This window comes from Ovis canadensis, chromosome 3 (genome assembly GCF_042477335.2).
Source record: "Ovis canadensis isolate MfBH-ARS-UI-01 breed Bighorn chromosome 3, ARS-UI_OviCan_v2, whole genome shotgun sequence".
Lineage (NCBI taxonomy): Eukaryota > Metazoa > Chordata > Mammalia > Artiodactyla > Bovidae > Ovis > Ovis canadensis.
The window spans coordinates 46,842,518-46,860,878 of NC_091247.1; the positions used below are offsets into that span (position 1 = coordinate 46,842,518).

The 18,361-nt window shown below is 34.1% G+C and overlaps 1 protein-coding gene and 1 pseudogene across 4 annotated transcripts in view; one reads left to right on the forward strand and one right to left on the reverse strand.

Annotated features, from left to right (window-relative positions):
• USP34 (ubiquitin specific peptidase 34) overlaps nt 1-18,361 on the forward strand; it is a 230,772-nt gene that overhangs the window by 112,452 nt on the left and 99,959 nt on the right. For all 4 annotated transcript variants that reach the window (XM_069580354.1, XM_069580356.1, XM_069580355.1 and 1 more), the window contains 7 exons: nt 3,134-3,223; nt 5,437-5,532; nt 9,394-9,476; nt 13,387-13,541; nt 14,891-15,004; nt 16,714-16,813; nt 16,948-17,107. In XM_069580354.1, the coding sequence (XP_069436455.1) occupies nt 3,134-3,223; nt 5,437-5,532; nt 9,394-9,476; nt 13,387-13,541; nt 14,891-15,004; nt 16,714-16,813; nt 16,948-17,107 (798 nt within the window). The remainder of the gene's footprint in view (nt 1-3,133; nt 3,224-5,436; nt 5,533-9,393; nt 9,477-13,386; nt 13,542-14,890; nt 15,005-16,713; nt 16,814-16,947; nt 17,108-18,361) is intronic.
• On the reverse strand, nt 11,822-12,648 carry LOC138435151 (sentrin-specific protease 8-like; annotated as a pseudogene).

An 18,361-nucleotide genomic window follows, 5' to 3' on the forward strand; every position in this document is an offset into this window, starting at 1 on the left:
AATGTGACTTTTTTAAACTGTGAAGCCCACCAGCAAATGTGTTTATTCTCCTAAGGCAGTATAAAGTTGCATGGGTTATTCTTAGAGTCATACCACACTGTTGTTTAGTAATAAGCATCTGGTTACAACAAAAACTTGGAATCAAGCAAAGAACCAGGGCAGTTTTAAGATGATAGCATTTTTCCTGATTCTGAACTTAGTGCAATGGTCCCTGGGTATCTGTGGGGCACTAGTTCCTGGATTCCTCTGCAGATAGCCAAATCTACAAGTGCTTAGGTCCTTCATATACAGTAGTGTAGGACAGTCAGCTCTCTGTATCCCCAGATAAGGAACCTGTGGATATGGAGAGCTAACTATATCTTGTTATTCAGGACTGTTGTTCCTTTTTATCTTAAACCTGTTGTTGCCCAGGGTTGTATGTTTTGATATTTAAAATTTTCACTCTTGGAAGAATTTGTGAAATTAAGTATGAATATAATTTATGTTTTTTGTAAGCATATCAGCCGTGAAAACTATTTGGGCAAAAAAGTTGATAAGTCAAGGTAACATAGTTCTTACAGGAGAAGTGCTATAACATTTTTTAAAAATTTAGTAGTTTTATTGGAGTGTGGTTGATGCACAGTGTTGTGTTAGTTTCTGCTGTACAGCACAATATGATTTTAATTGGAACAAGTTAATATATGTGTTCTTGTGAAGTTTCCATTAACATTGAAATATAAATTATTGTTGTCACGAAGTTAATTACATTCATTGTAGAAAACTTGGAAAGTAAATTTAAACAATTTAGACTCTTAACAGCATTGAATGCAAAAGAGGAAATAATATTTTCAGAAGATATGCAGCTGTTGTACAGTATAAGACTTGCTTTAATGAGCTATGGTATATCTAATCTGTTTGTCTGTATATTTTAAAACTATTGAAATTATACTAGGCAAATAATTTTGGAATTTGCTTCTGTGATTTTAGGTGAAATTTTCCTGTGTCCTTTTTTCGTTGTGTTATCTTACTGATTTTGTGCTTATAAAGTCAAAATAATGTGTATGTATACATTCTAGTTTTTTATGTCTTAATTTTTGGGAAAAACTCTGCTAATGTTTCTGAAATTTTGACAGAAGATTTCAGATAAATAATCTAAAATTGAAACTGATTTCTCTTGATCATCCTCTATAGTCTGTCTTCCCAAGCACCACTACTGTGCAACTTGTTGAAGAATATTAAAAATTTTAATATTTAAAAAGATACAAAATGTTTAAGTGTTTTTGAATATTTAAAGAATCTTTAATTTGCACTTACTAGATACCAGGCATTTACTCTCTTTATTTCTTCGCTGTATGCTTATTATTATTGGCCATACCTTGAGACATGAGGACCTTCTCCCTCCAGAGATCGAATCTGTGCCCCTGCAGTGGAAGCCCAGTCTTAACTATTGGACCACTGGGGAAGTCCACTGTATATTCTTAAATATATACTAATGTCGTTTTGATCTTCTGACATTCTCCTGGCATGCTGTCTTCTGGTAGTATTTTCTTCTTTGTACTTCAGAACTGTAATATAACATTGTACATTGTTGTTTTTCTTCCTTCCTTGAAAATCTTGCCTTTAAGTTCTTTGCTGGTTTGTTGTTTGAGGAAATATATACTCAGCACGCACATATGCGGGGATTTTTAATGAATAAGACAGTCTGCTCACTTAGAGCATATTCTAGTGGTCACATTAAGTAAAGGAATATTCATTAGGTGGTGATGATTGAATAAAAATTGTAAAGGAGTCAATAAAGAGGTTCGTGGAGCAGTGGGCAGGTGTTATTTAATTATTGAGTTGTCAAGGTCATTGTTTCTGTTGACAGTTGAAGGAACCTTAATACAGTGGGGGAAGGAGTCCTTCGAGTAGATATTTAGGTAAAGAGCATTTCAAGCATAGGCAATAGCAAAGGCCCTGAGGCAGGAATGTGCTTGTGTGTGCTGATGGAGCAGCTCAAGGAGGATGGGAAGGAAAAGAGGTTACACTGATAGAAGAAATGGGGACAGATCACATATGGCTTTGTAATCAAATTTAAGTACTTTGGATTTTATTTAGAAACATGAAATTTTGCAGTTTTCACCTGCTTAGCGTTTGCCATGATTTTCCTCCTACTCAGAAGTGTAGCCCTGTATACTAATACTCCTGGTACTTCTCTTGAAAAGAGTAGGCATTTTTGAAGACTGACTTGTACTCCATATTTGTTAGTAGAGTGCCAAATTTTAAAAAAAGTAATTCTTTCATGAAGCAATACTGCTCCTAAGCTTAAAAATAAAATTAATTCAGTAACTTATTAAAGTTTGTTGTGCTTCTTTCAAGGCTCATGGAAGCAGCCTTCTTGCCTACTAGGAATTCTGGGATTTGTGTATCAGTGTGTTCCCTGTCCCCCTTTTCTTGCAGAAGATAGACATACTCAGATCTTCTTGAGGTCTTTGAGTGATTTCATGTTGTCTTTTGGCTCCTTAATTCTTGAGGTTTATGGTGTGCTTCTGTTATTAACATTGCTCATAATGCAGTGATTGTCAGTTTAGATACAGTTTATATTAAGTGAGAAATAGGGGGAAAGTGATAATTTATGTAGTTTGAAAAGTGTTCTCTATATTTATTGTTTGTGGTCCACAAACCAGCAGTTTTGAGTATCACTTGTGAGCTTATTAGAAATGCAATTCTGAACCTACCCCAGACCTACTGGACCAGAGTTTGCATTTTAAGACTAAACTTTGAGAAGCCCTGCTCTAGATAATTGACTCAACCTGCTGCTTCTTGTTTTCCTTAATTAAATCCTGAGAAACACCTATGACTGTTAAAAGAAAACTTCCATTAAAAAATTTTATATTTAAAAGTGCTTCACTTTTCTCTTATACTCAGATATTTATATAGTATATTTTACTTTAAATTTTTGGATTGAATTTTTTAAAACTTAAATTTCTTGCCACAGTGGATAATAAGCTGATACTTGAGAGAAAAAACTCTAATGTTTGCATAAAAGCATCTGTAAAACTCATTAACTCTTTTTGTATTTGATTTTAAATAACTGAATTTCTGTTAAGAGCTAGAATTAGTGATAGTAGTAAAAATTATTTTTTTCTATAAATACCTGTTTTTGTTATTTCAGATCAGTAGTAATTTCACTTCGTCTTCTTCCAAAACTCTTTGGTACCTTTCAGCAGTTTGGGAGCAGTTATGATACACATTGGATTACAATGTAAGTAAATAAAAGAAAGTATTCATTTTCAAGACTTTTTCCAATCATAATTCTCAAGGTTTTTGAGTAACTTACTAGCTGTTAATTTGTACAAGGAAAATTTTAATTTTGCATAATTCAAATGTTTTCTTAGATTTTTGAGATGCTATCTGTACCACTTAGCACCATTAGAGATTATATATACCCCTGTCAGTAGGAAATCTGACCTTTGTATTCATTGTAGCTTGAGAAAAATAGTGTAGCAATTAATTCTTTAATTTTCAGGTAAAGATTTTTTAGGGTGTTTGATCATGGCAGAAGACTCCTGAAGAGGATCCACATGTTAAGCATTCTAGGATGCTTTTAATTTTTATCCATTATTGGAATTGGTGTAGACATTACATCATGTTAGGAATAATTTTGAAACCACTGTGTTACTCTTTTACATATATAGAGAACTTATGATTAATGTTAAAGAATTCTTTCAATGATAATGTGCTGTTGATGTGATATTGATTTAATATTTGAGAAAATTCTGGAGAAAGTTCACTATCATGAGCACTTCATTAACCTCTGAGAATGTGTAACTTGCTTTACACATTGCTTTACACAAAAATAGCCTTTTTGGAGAGATTTCAGAAACTTAAAATTTAGGAAAAATTAGACCTGTTGAAGGATTTATTTATGAAACATGTAGGATGGAATTTTATCTAATTCCTTCTCAAATCTAAGATTAGTTGGTAGGAATACTTTCTTTAATCTAACTAATACGGGAAGCTCCTCTGGAGAAGGGAATGGCAATCCACTCCAGTATTCTTGCCTGGAGAATTCCATGGACAGAGAAACCTGGTGGGCTACGGTCCGTGGGGTCACAAAGAGTCAGACATGAGTGAAGAACTAATACACACACAAATAAGATGAAATTAGTTCTTCTGAGTTACAGTCCTTACTGTTTATTTTTCTTTTAATGGGGTATCTGTTTGACCTGAACCTCTATAACTGTTTTTTAAAAAGCATCTTAGAAAAGCTCTTTCTTTGATTAATTTTTACAGTGTGATTCTAGTGACAGTTCTATTTGTGAGTGCAAGGAGGGTCTTTGAGATGCTGGACAGAAGAGTAGCGGAAAGCATTTAGCATCCATGAAGTACAAGAGTAGCATGACTTTTATTTCATTTACTCTTCTTTTAGTTTTTAAATGGCCAAATTACAAAATTCAAAAGCATTAAAGTGATTCAGCTGTAGCTCACCTGTGCAAGTTGGTATTGCAGTTATTTGAGAAGGTTTATATTAAGGAGTAACAGAGGCTAACATTGTAATGGAAGTGGGAAGCTCTGAATATTCAGTTACTTATAAGTATATTGGGGCTTCCTGGTAGCTCAGATGGTAAAGAATTGCCTGGGTTGGGAACATCCCCTGGAGAAGGGAATGGCTACCCACTCCAGTGTTCTTGCCTGGAGAATTCCATGGACAGAAGAGCCTAGTGGGCTATAGTTCATGGGGTTGCAAAGAGTTGGACACAGCTGAGTGACGAACACTGCTTAATCATTTATCAGGTATATTGAGTTGAAACCCTTTTAGCTTGTTCTTTGTGTACTGTGTGCTCAGTCACCAATTCCTCCTCCAGGGGATCTTCCCAACCCAGGGATTGAACCAGAGTATCCTGTGTCTTCTGGATTGACTGGTGGATTTTTAACCACTGAGCCACCTATGAAACCCCTAGCTTGTTCCTTATTTAAATATAAATAAGCTCTGTTAATTCTAATGTGAGACTGGTGTCCTTAATCTTACTAGGTGGATCACTTAAAAGAACTCTGAGCTCCTGCAGTTAATTGGCATCAATAATAGCAAAAACTTGCATTTCGTGTGAGTCTATTATATGCAGTAGCACTCAGCATTTGATTTGATATGTATATCTCTTAAACTCTTAGGGCCCATATTTTAAAATTGGAAACTATCTCTGATCATCTTAGTAAATCTTCAGGTAACCTACAAACTGACAGGCTGGCATGGACTGTATTGTACTGTTTTATAAAATATTAACTCATGTTAGTCATTTATTTAGCATTTGACCAGACATTTTATCCCCTTCACAGAGATTGAATATTTTGAGATTTAAACGCAATGATACTATAACTTCATAAAAATTAAGGTGCACTATAGTGTTTTTTCCTGTTCTAGAATAGATTTATCTCACCCTGTGCCTCTGAAATTATTTTTTCTTTTAATTGGTTCAGGTGGGCAGAAAAAGAACTGAACATGATGAAGCTTTTCTTTGATAATCTGGTATACTATATTCAAGCTGTAAGAGAAGGCAGACAAAAGCATGCACTGTAAGTATACTTTAACTAGGTAAGGTATGTGTAAGTCTTGATTGTCTTTCCTTTGAAAGATAAGATAATTTTTCAGTTTTCCGTTCCTTTTTTTCCCCATATAATAAATGAAAAATTTAGTTATAAAATTATAAGAGGGCATTTCTTTTTTAATATGACTTTTATAAGGTTATTTTTATAATGTTTACCTTAGGGAAATACAAACTACATAACCTTAGGAGTTGATTTATCTTCACTATTGAGTTCTTTTCATAAGGCAGTGTTTTCAGGAATCAAAAGTAAATACTTTTTTCAGAAGTCACCAGTATCTTTGTGTTAGGGCATTCTAAATATAATATGATTTAATATTATTTTAAGTAATCCAATTGTGCATGTGACTGGTGGTAGAAGCAAAGTCTGATGCTGTAAAGAGCACTATTACATAGGAACCTGGAATATTAAGTCCATGAATCAAGGTAAATTGGAAGTGGTCAAATAGGAGATGGCAAGAGTTGAACAGCGACATTTTAGGAATCAGCGAACTAAAATGGACTGGAATGGGTGAATTTAACTCAGATGACCATTATATCTACTTCTGTGGGCAGGAATCCCTTAGAAGAAATGGAGTACCCATCATGGTCAACAGAAAAGTCCGAAATGCAGTACTTGGATGCAATCTCAAAAATGATAGAATGATCTCTGTTTGTTTCCAAGGCAAATCACTCAGTATCACGGTAATCCAATCCTATGCCCCAACCAGTAATACTGAAGAAGCTGAAGTTGAATGGTTCTGTGAAGACGTACAAGACCTTCTAGAACTAACACCCCCAAAAGATGTCCTTTTCATTATAGGGGACTGGAATGCAAAAGTAGGAAGTCAAGAAACACCTGGAGTAACAGGCAGATTTGGCCTTGGAGTACAGAATGAAGCAGGGCAAAGACTAATAAGAGTTTTGCCAAGAGAGTGCACTTGTCATAAAAGACACCCTCTTCCAATAACACAAGAGAAGACTCTACACATGGACATCACCAGATGGTCAGTACTGAAATCAGACTGATTATATTCTTTGCAGCCAAAGATGGAGAAGCCCTATACAGTCAGCAAAAACAAGACTGGGAGCTGACTGGCTCAGATCATGAACTCTTTATTGCCAAATTCAGACTGTATTTGAAGAAAGTAGGGAAAACCACTGGACCATTCAAATATGTCTGTATTTAATCCCTTACGATTATACAGTGGAAGTGAGAAATAGATTTAAGGGCTTAGATCTGATTCAGTGCCTGAAGAACTGTGGACAGAATTCATGACATTGTATAGGAGGCAGTGATCAAGACCATCCCCAAGAAAAAGAAATGCAAAAAAAGCAAAATAGCTATCTGAGGAGGCCTTACAAATAGCTGTGAAAAGAAGAGAAGCGAAAAGAGAAGAAAAGGAAAGATATTTGAATTGAATGCACTCATTTGAATGCACTCTGCAACCATTTGAATGCAGAGTTCCAAAGATTAGCAAGGAGTGATAAGAAAGCCTTCCTCAGTGATTAGGGCAAAGAAAAAGAGGAAAACAATAGAATGGGAAAGACTAGACATCTCTTCAAGAAAATTAGAGATACTAAAGGAACATTTCATGCAAAGATGGGCTCAATAAAGGACAGAAATGGTAGGGACCTAACAGAACCAGAAGATATTAAGAAGAGGTGACAAGAATACACAGAAGAACTATACAGAAAAGATCTTCATGACCCAGATAATCACGATCATGTGATCACTCACCTAGAGCCAACATCATGGAATGCAAAGTGTAGTGGGCCTTAGGAAGCATCACTATGAACAAAGCTAGTGGAGGTGATGGAATTCCAGTTGAGCTGTTTCAAATCCTAAAAGATGATGCTATGGATGTGTTGCACTTAGTATGCCAGCAAATTTGGAGAAAACATCTGTGACCACAGACAGGAAAAGGTGTTTTCATTCCAATCCCAGAGAAAGGCAGTGCCAAAGAATGCTCAAACTACTGCACAATTGCACTCATCTCACATGCTAGCAAAGTAATGCTCAAAATTCTCCAAGCCAGGCTTCAGCAATACATGAATTGTGAATTTCCAGATGTTCAAGCTGGTTTTAGAAAAGGCAGAGTAACCAGAGATCAAATTGCCAACATCATTTGGGTTATCGAAAAAGCAAGAGAATTCCAGAAAAACATTTATTTCTGCTTTATTGAATATACCAAAGCCTTTGGCCATGTGGATCATGACAAACTCTGGAAAATTCTTAAAGAGATGGGAATACCAGACCACCTGACCTGCCTCTTGAGACATCTGTATGCAAGTCAGGAAGCAACAGAACTGAACATGGAACAATAGACTGGTTTCAAATCAGGAAGGGGTACATCAAGGCTGTATACTGTCACCTTGCTTATTTAACTAACTTATATGCAGAGTACATCATGAGAAATGCTGTGCTAGAGGAAGCACAGGCTGGAATCAAGATTGCCGGGAAAAATACCAATAACCTCACATATGCAGATGACACCACCCTTATGGCAGAAAGTGAGGAGGAACTAAAAAGCCTCTTGATGAAAGTGAAAGAGGAGAGTGCAAAAGTTAACACAAGTACTTTGAACTTCAGAAAGGACACTGCAACAGTAATGAAGCAAATATTCATCTTTTCTTTGCCAGTGTTAATGTAAGACAGTAAATAAAAATTAAGATATATCAAGCAAACTCAATCTTTAGGAAAGCTTATCTTTAAACTTCAGTAGCAAATCTAGTGTAATTTTTGAAACCAGCTAACTTTAGGAAGCTTTTAGAATTTTGCACCTGCTTATCGATATTTAGAAATTGAATTAAGAGAGTCTATCTGCAAACTGGGATATAGGTCATAGCTCAGAGTGGCTTCTGTCTTTTGTTGGCTTGCTAATTTGGGCAGTTCATCCCCAGCCAGCCTTTGGATTTGTAACATAAAAACTCATCATTGATTCAGTCTCCTTGATTGGCTACTCAGGTGCTTGTGGGAACTAGAATGTTGTGATATCACAGTCACAGTTCAGTGTGTAGTTCACAGAGCTGCTAAAGGAATCCTAAAATGCAAATCTGATCATTACCCCTTTTCTTTCCCCAGCATCCTTCACCAGATAAGGGACTTTCTTGTCTGTCCATAACAGTGTCAAACTCTTCTGACATTCAGGCTGACAGCAGTTTGGCCCCTGCTTCCCTCTTCAGACCCATCTCCTACTTTTCCTGTACCACAGACCAACACTTGATTCTTAAAATGCCTTCCTTTGCAAATGCTGACAAACTGATTCCCAGAGAACCATGTGAACTTACCTACTTAACAATCTTTCAAAGCAATTTTTATATTATACATTGAATTTTGTACATATGAATTAGTTACTTCGATTTGAAATAACATTCAGAAGTGCTTATTTTGTATCAGCTGTTTTCTTTATGAATTATATTTATGGAAATGATATATCATTAACATTTCTTGTTTAAGGAATATAGTAGTATCCCTGGAGGGACAGTGACAGTGAAACATGGAATTTCTAGATGGAAGTGGATTAAATATTAAAATTAATGTACATATTGCATAATTTTAAAATAACATTTCTTCTACTGTTGTTCTTACCTACTTATCTAATTTGAAAGTTTGTGTTCTAATAATTTGTAGATTTTTATATTCTTAAATAACAATTTTTTCCTGTAACATTTGGCTTTGGCCATTTTTTGTGTATGTAGTTAAAGATATAATTTGAAATATTTAATAATTGAGTCCTTAAATGGAAATTTATTTATTTGATACGATTTAAGATTAGGACCATTAGATCTTTAAAAATAATTAAGAAATAGGATCTCTCAGCTAATTATTTTAACGATTTTTTAAATGCAGGTACAGCCATAGTGCCGAAGTTCAGGTGCGACTTCAGTTCTTAACTTGTGTCTTTTCAACTCTGGGATCACCTGATCATTTCAGTAAGTTTTTAAATCAATATTTTAATAAGTTTTTAGATCTTCATTGATTCTTGAAAGAATCAATTGAATGTACTCATGCCTGTAGATTTCTGTGGTGATCAAATTATTCTCAGTACTAAACGTCCTATCTGTGTATGGCAATAGCAACTTGTCCCTGACATGTTCTTGTTTCAATCTCTGAATGTGTCGGTTTCTTAATGAGTGAATGACTTATTGCATGAACAAAATATTTGGGATAGGAGAACATATCATGTTAGAGTGACTGTTTTTCTTTTTTTTAACTTTTGGTTAATAGAATATTCCTTTCACTCCAGTTGGAAACAGCCACTGTCTGTATATTATATCAGGGCTAATCTTATCCCAGATTTGTTGATTTCATAGGTGACAGAAATTTGGAGACACATTTAATTTAGATGAATCTCAAACTCAATTTCATTAATAATTAATCTTAAAAAACAGAGAAATTGGTCTGGTATAGTAAGAGTATGAACCATTTCTAAATCCACATGCAAGATATCCTCACAAGAAAGGAGAAAGGTCGATTTCCTTTGGCCAGAGCACCTTTCCTCTTGCTGGACTGACACTCCACATGCCTTGTTTTCTGTATGTCTGTGTCAACAACCTCATCTATTAGAAGGACATTCTTTTTTTTAGCTGTGGTTAATGTCAAACTGCTGGGTGAGTGTTTTGCTAGCCTGAGAGATGTCTTCATGACTCTTTAAGTCCATATCTATGCTTGAGGTATGCCTTGTGTTTATTGTACTGTTTTAAGTCTGTAATTTCTTTTAAGTCAAGGTGTTTGTAATGAATATCACTAACATTACGATAACATTATGATACCAGTAGATTTCAAAATGAAGACACCTGTTTTTGATAGAAAACCCCTGTTTCATGTTACTGGGTCATTTATCACACCCATATGATTCAGGATATACAAGAAATAATATAAAATATTAAAAAAATCTTTATACATGGAGAAATCAAAATCAGATATTTTCAGTATAAATTCACATGACCATTGTTTCATGTTTGTTGAATATAGATTTTCATTGGAAAAAGTTAATCATTTTTTTCAGTATTTGAATAACGAGTTATTTATTTTGCTGCTCCTGTTCCATTAAACACAGAATATGTTCTTTTTGTGTGGGCTTTAAATAGCTACTGCACATTTAAAATCATGTTTGAACTTATCCCGTATCATAATTGTACTTCTCTAACTGGTACAGTTTCTTTCAAGTATAATATGGTTACTCCAAAGTTATAGATTTTTTAAAAAGATTCTTACCTATCTTCATTTATCTCTTCTTAACTACTTACTGTGTTTAAGTTGTACACTAAAGGTTGTTCCTAGTGTTTTTATATTGGCTCTCAGGGGCACAGGTTTTTAGAATGAATAAGACACACATTAACTATTTCTATGAGAAACTGATTGGATACATTTTGTATACATTTTTTGCCTCAATCTCTTCAACTGATACTGCTATTAGGTAAATATTTTCTGAGGTGGTTTTGGATCTCATCTACTTTTTGGAGTAGGGGGAGGGTCGCGAGTAGTTTCTTTTTTTGGGGAAGGAATAATATTTCTTTTTATTCTTGGTTCCACGTTTCAAAATTTTCATTATCTGTATTTTGAATTAAAAGAGTTGAGAAAGGTCACTTTTTCCCTTTATATCTCAAATCAACTTTTAGTAAGTTTCAGATGCAAAACAAGAGGTATACCACATTTATTTTAACAATGTTATTTACTATTCCCTGTTCTTAAAGTGTTCTAGGAATCAGTGGGTGATATGGACTAACACCATCTTGATAATATCAAGTATTGGCAGAGTTTGTAGCAGGGAAAGCCTTTGCTTGTTGAATGGAAGTGGTATCATAAAACTGAGTAACTGATAATATTTCGATTTTGCATTTGGTTGGAACTTGATCTGCTTCCAGCTAGTTGATCACTTGGAATATGTGGACTGTACACTAAGTTTTTAGTTCTTCTGTGATTTTCTTGTTGCTTCTGGATTTCACATATTTTTAATTTGTTTTACAGATCAGTCTTTTTTCTTTGGAATAAACCAGTGTGGATAAGGAAGACCAAAAGGGAATTAATAAGTGTTAAGATTGATTAAGATTGGTTTTAAGGTTTTGGTGCATATTTTGAAGACATTTTCACAGAACATATATTGCTCTAAAGTTAGGGTTAAAGCAAAACTTCCCATTAGGAGAATTCAGAGGATAATATTCTCTCAGGAGAAAGTAAGCATCCGAAGATTTCCTCTCCCAGGCATATTCCCTCAGACACTGAGACTACAGCCATCCAATACATGGGGACAGGCAGAAAGAGGAGACTTCAAAAGTCAACTATATTTCAATAGCCAGTTTTTGGCAGGTCTGGCAATGAGATCTTTCCATTTTTCTCTGTTCTTTGTGATGTATGTAAGAGTGAGTAGCTGCAATAGTGATTCTGGCTATTGTCTAAAGAAGTTCTGACACAATGTCTCAGTGTTACATATCATGTATATCCCACTTACAGCTGTTTTATTGAGTGCTTTCTCTTCCACAGAGGCTAGTTTGTCTCCTTTGTTTCCTTTTCTGCCTGAGAGAGCCTGTAGTTTCTTTATTGGCCTGTTTTGCGTGGAATTAGTTGCTACTACCATAAGAATCATAATGAAGAGAGCCATTTTTATCTTGGAGATAAACCAACAGGCTCCAATGGATTCCCCTAGCTGTGTGGTTGGAATTATCATTGATGGCTAAAAATAATAGCTCTTGATTGGAGGGGTCCAAGGGTTCAGGCAACATGGTGATCTCTGCTGGGTTGCCAGTGCACTTGATAAACTGAGTGACTTCGGGGCTAATGAAGCAGACATGGTCAGAGCAGTCATGAAACTGACTATTGGCAAAGTACGCAAAGGCAAACCCAGTAACATGAACGTTGAGCCAGCTTGGAGGATCCAGTATGAGACAAATGACTGCCACAGTAGACTGTCCATGTAACTCAAGATGACTGGGTCTACCTTGTAGCTACCAGGGCTGCTCAGAAATTCCAGAAGTTGCTTTGGACCTCACCACCCCAACCAGCCTCCAAGCAGCTCCATACTGGCCGGAAAAAGGATGGGGGTGGTGGTTACTTAAGACTCTATCATCTTCTCAATGCCTTCTGATTTCTGGGGAATAAGCCCATGCTCTTGAATCCCTTATGGTATACTTTAGAAATCCCTGTGATAATTTTATTCTACGCTTTTGGATTGCCTCACTTATCAGAGTTGTGATTGCCCTAATGCCTTTTCTTTGATTCTGAATAGTTCTGATTCCTTCTGACACACTTTAGAATTGTCTAATACTTGGGTCAAAGTATTAATACCATACAGATTCTGTCTGATTTCAGTGGTTTCTTAGCTAATTGTTTCCAGTGATGTGTTGCTCTTCTGTTTTAGGTAGTCAGTTCCTTTTTGTTTTATTAATTGTAAGGATCCCTTTTTTCATAGTTTACAAAAATGATGCTTATTGGCATTTATTGTTTATCTCCTATGTGCATAGAATTAGCTTTGAATATGGTATCCACTGTATTCTTTACCCTTAAACCTTAGAACTGACTTAACTTTTTGGGGATTACTTCCTTTTAATCATGTTTGCTATAATACAGTGATTGTTGATGTCTTAAAGAAAATGACTTTCCAGAACAAATGTGTCTCGTAGGATACTATCCCATATAAGTCTTGTTTTTTTAAGATGATTTATCTTTGGAGTATATTTAACTACATTTGAAAGCATAAATTATATGAAGTCTCTACGAAACAGTTTTCATAAAATGCTGTGAAGTATCTCCTTTGTGTTTCTGTATATATTGGTGCTTCTAGTATATTTAATTAGGATGAAAATGTTGCATGTACCAGGATTTAAAATTTGTAATTTTATCTAGGGTTAAGTTTGGAGCAAGTTGATATTTTATGGCATTGTTTAGTAGAAGATTCTGAATGTTATGATGATGCACTCCATTGGTTTTTAAATCAAGTTCGAAGTAAAGATCAACATGCTATGGGAATGGAAACCTACAAACATCTTTTCCTGGAGAAGGTAATTTTATTTCTTGACTATTTGTATTGTTTTTCTGTATTTCCTTTTTCTCTCTTGAAATGTAAACTGTAATGTTCATTTTTTCCTCTTTTGAAATATTTTAATTAAAAAAAAAGTTTTTTTAATATTTATTTTGGTTGGGTCTTCATTGCTGCCTGGGGCTTTCTCTCGTGATGAGAAGGGGTTACTCTCAGTGCCAGGGCTTCTCATTGCAGGGGTTTCTCTTGTTGCAAAGCATGTGTAGCCATGTGGGCTCATTGCCTCGCGGCATGTGGAATCTAAGTTAGGAATCGAACCTGTTGCATTGCAAGGCAGATTCTTAACCACTGGACCACCAGAGAAGCCCTGGAATTCTTTTTTAAAAAGATAAATATACTGCTTCTCTGCAGTCCTTGTATAATTTTTGCCACTTAGATGTTGCTTTAGTTTTGTGCTCTACAATGTTTATATATCTAAATGAATACTTAATTTTTAGATTTACAAAAATGTTATGTTCCTTAGCTAAAGTACTTAAACTAACAGTAAGTATAACTCTTGGTGAACAGTAATAAGAGGTGTGTGGGGAGGTTTGTTATATTTATTTTAAAATCATTAGTAACATTGTGTTTCAGTATTTGAGGGGTGGTACCACACCTACTGTGTGAGAGCCCTATTCTGCAATTTTTAATTAAATGGTATGGTTTTAGCCAGTCTTCTGGCAGATATAAGCTAATGTTCAGATTTGTTGATTTCTGGGGGGGAGGGCATTTGTAGGAAGGGCTGTCATGATGTGTATTAAAGATATACATCTATCCAATTTTTATTTTTATTTATAAGATGCTGCATTTGGTTCAGTAGGTAATTTTCTATTTAGATTTAAAACTTTGATAATAAAGCAATACACTTTATTTTTTATATGCTGATTTTTGAGATTATAAAGGCTCTAGAAAGTCTCTGTGGTAAACTTGAGTTCATACGAATGAGTTTTGATAATAGAAACTAAATCACTTAATAGATTCACGACAAAGCTACAAACAAGTCTTCAGTTATCTTAATTTCAAGCTCTGACTTATACAAAACCTGTGTATTTATCTATATGTTGTAAATGTGTCTGGTGTAACTATATAATAACTAATAAAAATTTTAAATTTCCTCTGGTTTGGGTCTATAATACATCTCAAAAATGGAAGCACATATCAGCAGGTTTCAGTTAAAATCTCAGTTGTTACATTTTCCTATTCAGTGTTTTCAGTAAACTAGATTTGTTAACTTAAATGTGTTATGTTAAATCTAATAAAATGAAATCTGCTAAATTAATTATCACACATAAGCTACCTTGACAGCTTTTTTTTTTTTTTTTTTTTTTAAAGATGCCCCAGCTAAAACCTGAAACAATTAGCATGACTGGCTTAAACCTGTTTCAGCATCTCTGTAACTTGGCTCGACTGGCTACCAGTGCCTATGATGGTGGTTCAAACTCTGAGGTATGAATTGAGATTTGTCCTTTTCTTGGGTCAGCTTGTGGAATTTCTTTTGTTGTTTCTCAAATTAGATTACTACCAAGCATTGAATTTATTGATTCTACAGACTTTATTCTGAAGTCTTAAGAAGCTTTATCTTTTGGGTTTTAAAAGTTTTATGAAGCAAATATGGTAATTTTTATTACTGAAAATAATCTTGTTGTGCATAATGGAAACTTGTGATACACACTTCAAGCTGTGAAACAAATAAGTCACAAAGATGTAACGTCCACATAGGGAATATAATCAATAATATTGTAACAACTTCATATGGTGCTGGATGGTAACTGATTTTATTTACAGTAATCTTTTCATAATGTATGAAAATCACTGTGCTGTATACCTGAAACTGATAGAAGATTGTGTGTTAGTATAACCGAAGTAACATAATTTACTGTATGTTCCTTGGTTAATAAAGGATTTTGTTGAGTAGAAGTTTGATTTATCAAAAATCTGTTTTTCAGGCCTTTTTTGTGGCCAAACTTTTAGTTGCTGTTGGGCAACTTCAGAGTTCCTTTCGGTAACTTCTCTTCTGGAATGGAATATACCTAAATCATTAGTGACCATGAGGCATGATCAGTTCATTAGCTGAAGACTGTCACAGATTGCTAGTCTTATTTCTGGCTCTTATTTGGCTAGGTTGGATGACTGCTAGTTTTTGTTGAATGCATTATATATTCCTAGGCTCACCAAACATAGACTGTTGTTTGAAAGTCTTGCTTATTGGACATTTCAGTTTATTAATGATAGCTCTGATTCATGCTATCTGCACTCCACTTATATTTTTCATTAATTTTCTTTAGAGATTGAGTTGTGTTATAGAGAGAAAAGTAAACTGTTGTAAAATCTATGTGGTACAGATAACTGTAATTGTATTTAGAGCAAGTAGTTGTATATTGCTTTCATAGTATCTTCCTACCTTCTTTCCTTGTTTGAATAGTGTTTTTGTTTACTTATTTCTGTTTTTAATGTTCTGGTTCAAGCTCTTACTTTGATAGCACTATGAAAAGTTTTAATTTGGTGATTTCAGATGGTTGGACAGATCTGATTTACCTAAAAGGTCACACTCTAATTTTGAGATAATACTGCTTTTTAAGTAGATGACATGAACACTAAAGCTATTCTGTCACATACCAGAAGGTATCTTTTCTTCACCCTAGTTACAGTTTTTGAGAACTTCCACTGTATACTTTTTCTATAATTTTCAGTGAAAACTTTTTTTTCATCTCATAGTTTAAGTCATAAGTTTAATTATCAGTTTCAGTTAGTGAAGCTTTTTAATTTTCTGTGAATACCTGAAATCAGTGACTTTCAGAATAAGTTGAATGAAAGCATGTTATGTTAACATGTTATGCTAATAATTATGTCAGTTGTTATTCCTTTGTAGCATGTTTTGAGGACTTGACTTTTTCTCACTGTGTAGTCATAACTTCTGACTCATCCATAACGCATACATGGATGATTTGTAAGTAGGTATTTTTATAACTAGTACAGGTATATTTCAGAAGTTGAAGAAATTTCCAAGGTTTTTATCATTAGGAATTGCCATTTGAATACTTTATAAAATACTAAAACTCTCTGATATTGAATGCCTCTTAAATTTGTAGCTTTGGTCTTTAGTTAACCATTGTTTGACAGTTAACATTTATAGATGGCATATTCTTGTTTCTTAGCTTTGTGGTATGGACCAATTTTGGGGCATTGCTTTAAGAGCACAGTCTGGTGATGTCAGTCGAGCAGCTATCCAGTATATTAACTCCTATTATATTAATGGTGAGTGATTTGAATTACTATCTGGTAGGTAATTTTTATCTAAGTATTTTTCTTAGGTATAATTGATATCTCTTTAATACAGCTAAATAAGAATATAAGGTTGATAATACATATCTAAACATCTGACTTTTTAGGTAAAACGGGTTTGGAGAAGGAGCAAGAATTTATTAGTAAGTGTATGGAGAGTCTTATGATAGCTTCTAGCAGTCTTGAACAGGAATCACACTCAAGTCTCACTGTTATAGAAAGAGGACTCCTTATGCTGAAGACACACCTGGAAGCATTTAGGAGAAGGTAATTTTTTAAAACCTCATTATTAGAATGAATTTTAGGCATTAAAAAAAAAATTGCTGATATGTCCAAAAGTATTCTTAAAACTAAAGGTTTTCTTGGGGGCAGCTAGAAAACATAACTTACCGAAAGTGAAGAGTTAGTAATAGAAGTAATTTTTATTCATGATATGTACCATTTCATCGTGGAATCAGCAATATAGGTTCCTGGTAAATACCACAGAGCTTTAAATATCATAAGACTCTGAGAAGATGTGCATGAATAAAAATCTCTAGACAGAATTCCATCTCTAAGAAAGTATTACTATGATTGAAATGGCAGAACACCACTACCAAAAAAGTTTTCACTGAAACTCTGACCAGGAACATCAGATAATCTCTCATAGTTGAATCAAGTTGAGTCATTTGTTTCATTTGCTGTTTTTTTTTCTTCCTGGACTAGGAGACAGTATTTTAATTTTGAATTTCCATTTACCATGGAAACATGATCAAAAAATTCTGTGTTAATGAATATCTATATAATTAATTTAGACATACCCTGTGTAATACAGAAATAAAGCAAATTAACATTTATGAATATATCGACTGAATTAAAAGGTGAGTAGATAGTTTTAATTAAGAAATTCTGTTTGTTAAAAATCATGAGTAAATGTAAAAGTACAAAGAACTGTTGAAAAAAATTGTTAAAACTTATTTCAACTTCCAAGCTCAGTTTGATAATGAAAACCTATACCATTTATATATATTGACCTCTGTTTAAAATGTCAGAAAATACTTAATAAAGATTTTCTACACATTCCTTATAAATAACATGGCTCTGTGATTTAAAACATTTAGACTTTGCAAAATTCCTTATTTTGATTACGATTGTAAATTGTAGAAATTCTACTTAAATAATTCCTTGTGTTTTTAAAGAATGTGTAAGGGAAGTCTTGAGTCTTTTTCAACAGAAACTTCACACTGCCTCATAATTTTTATCACTTTAAAAGCTAAAAATAAAAAAGCAAATGTGGTATGTCTTATTCAAATTAATAAAAAGTTAATACATACTCATTATAAAATCCAGATACTACATTAAGATAATACTAAAGAAAATCAGAGTCTCTATAATCTACCCTTTCCTATCAGATATTTATTGTTAATGATAACAGTACATCGTCTTCTAAAATTTTCTATGTGCTGCAGGGTCTACAAACAGCAAACCAAAACAGTCCTGTTGGTTCAAGCCCTTAGTCCTCATGCAGCGTTAACTCATGTT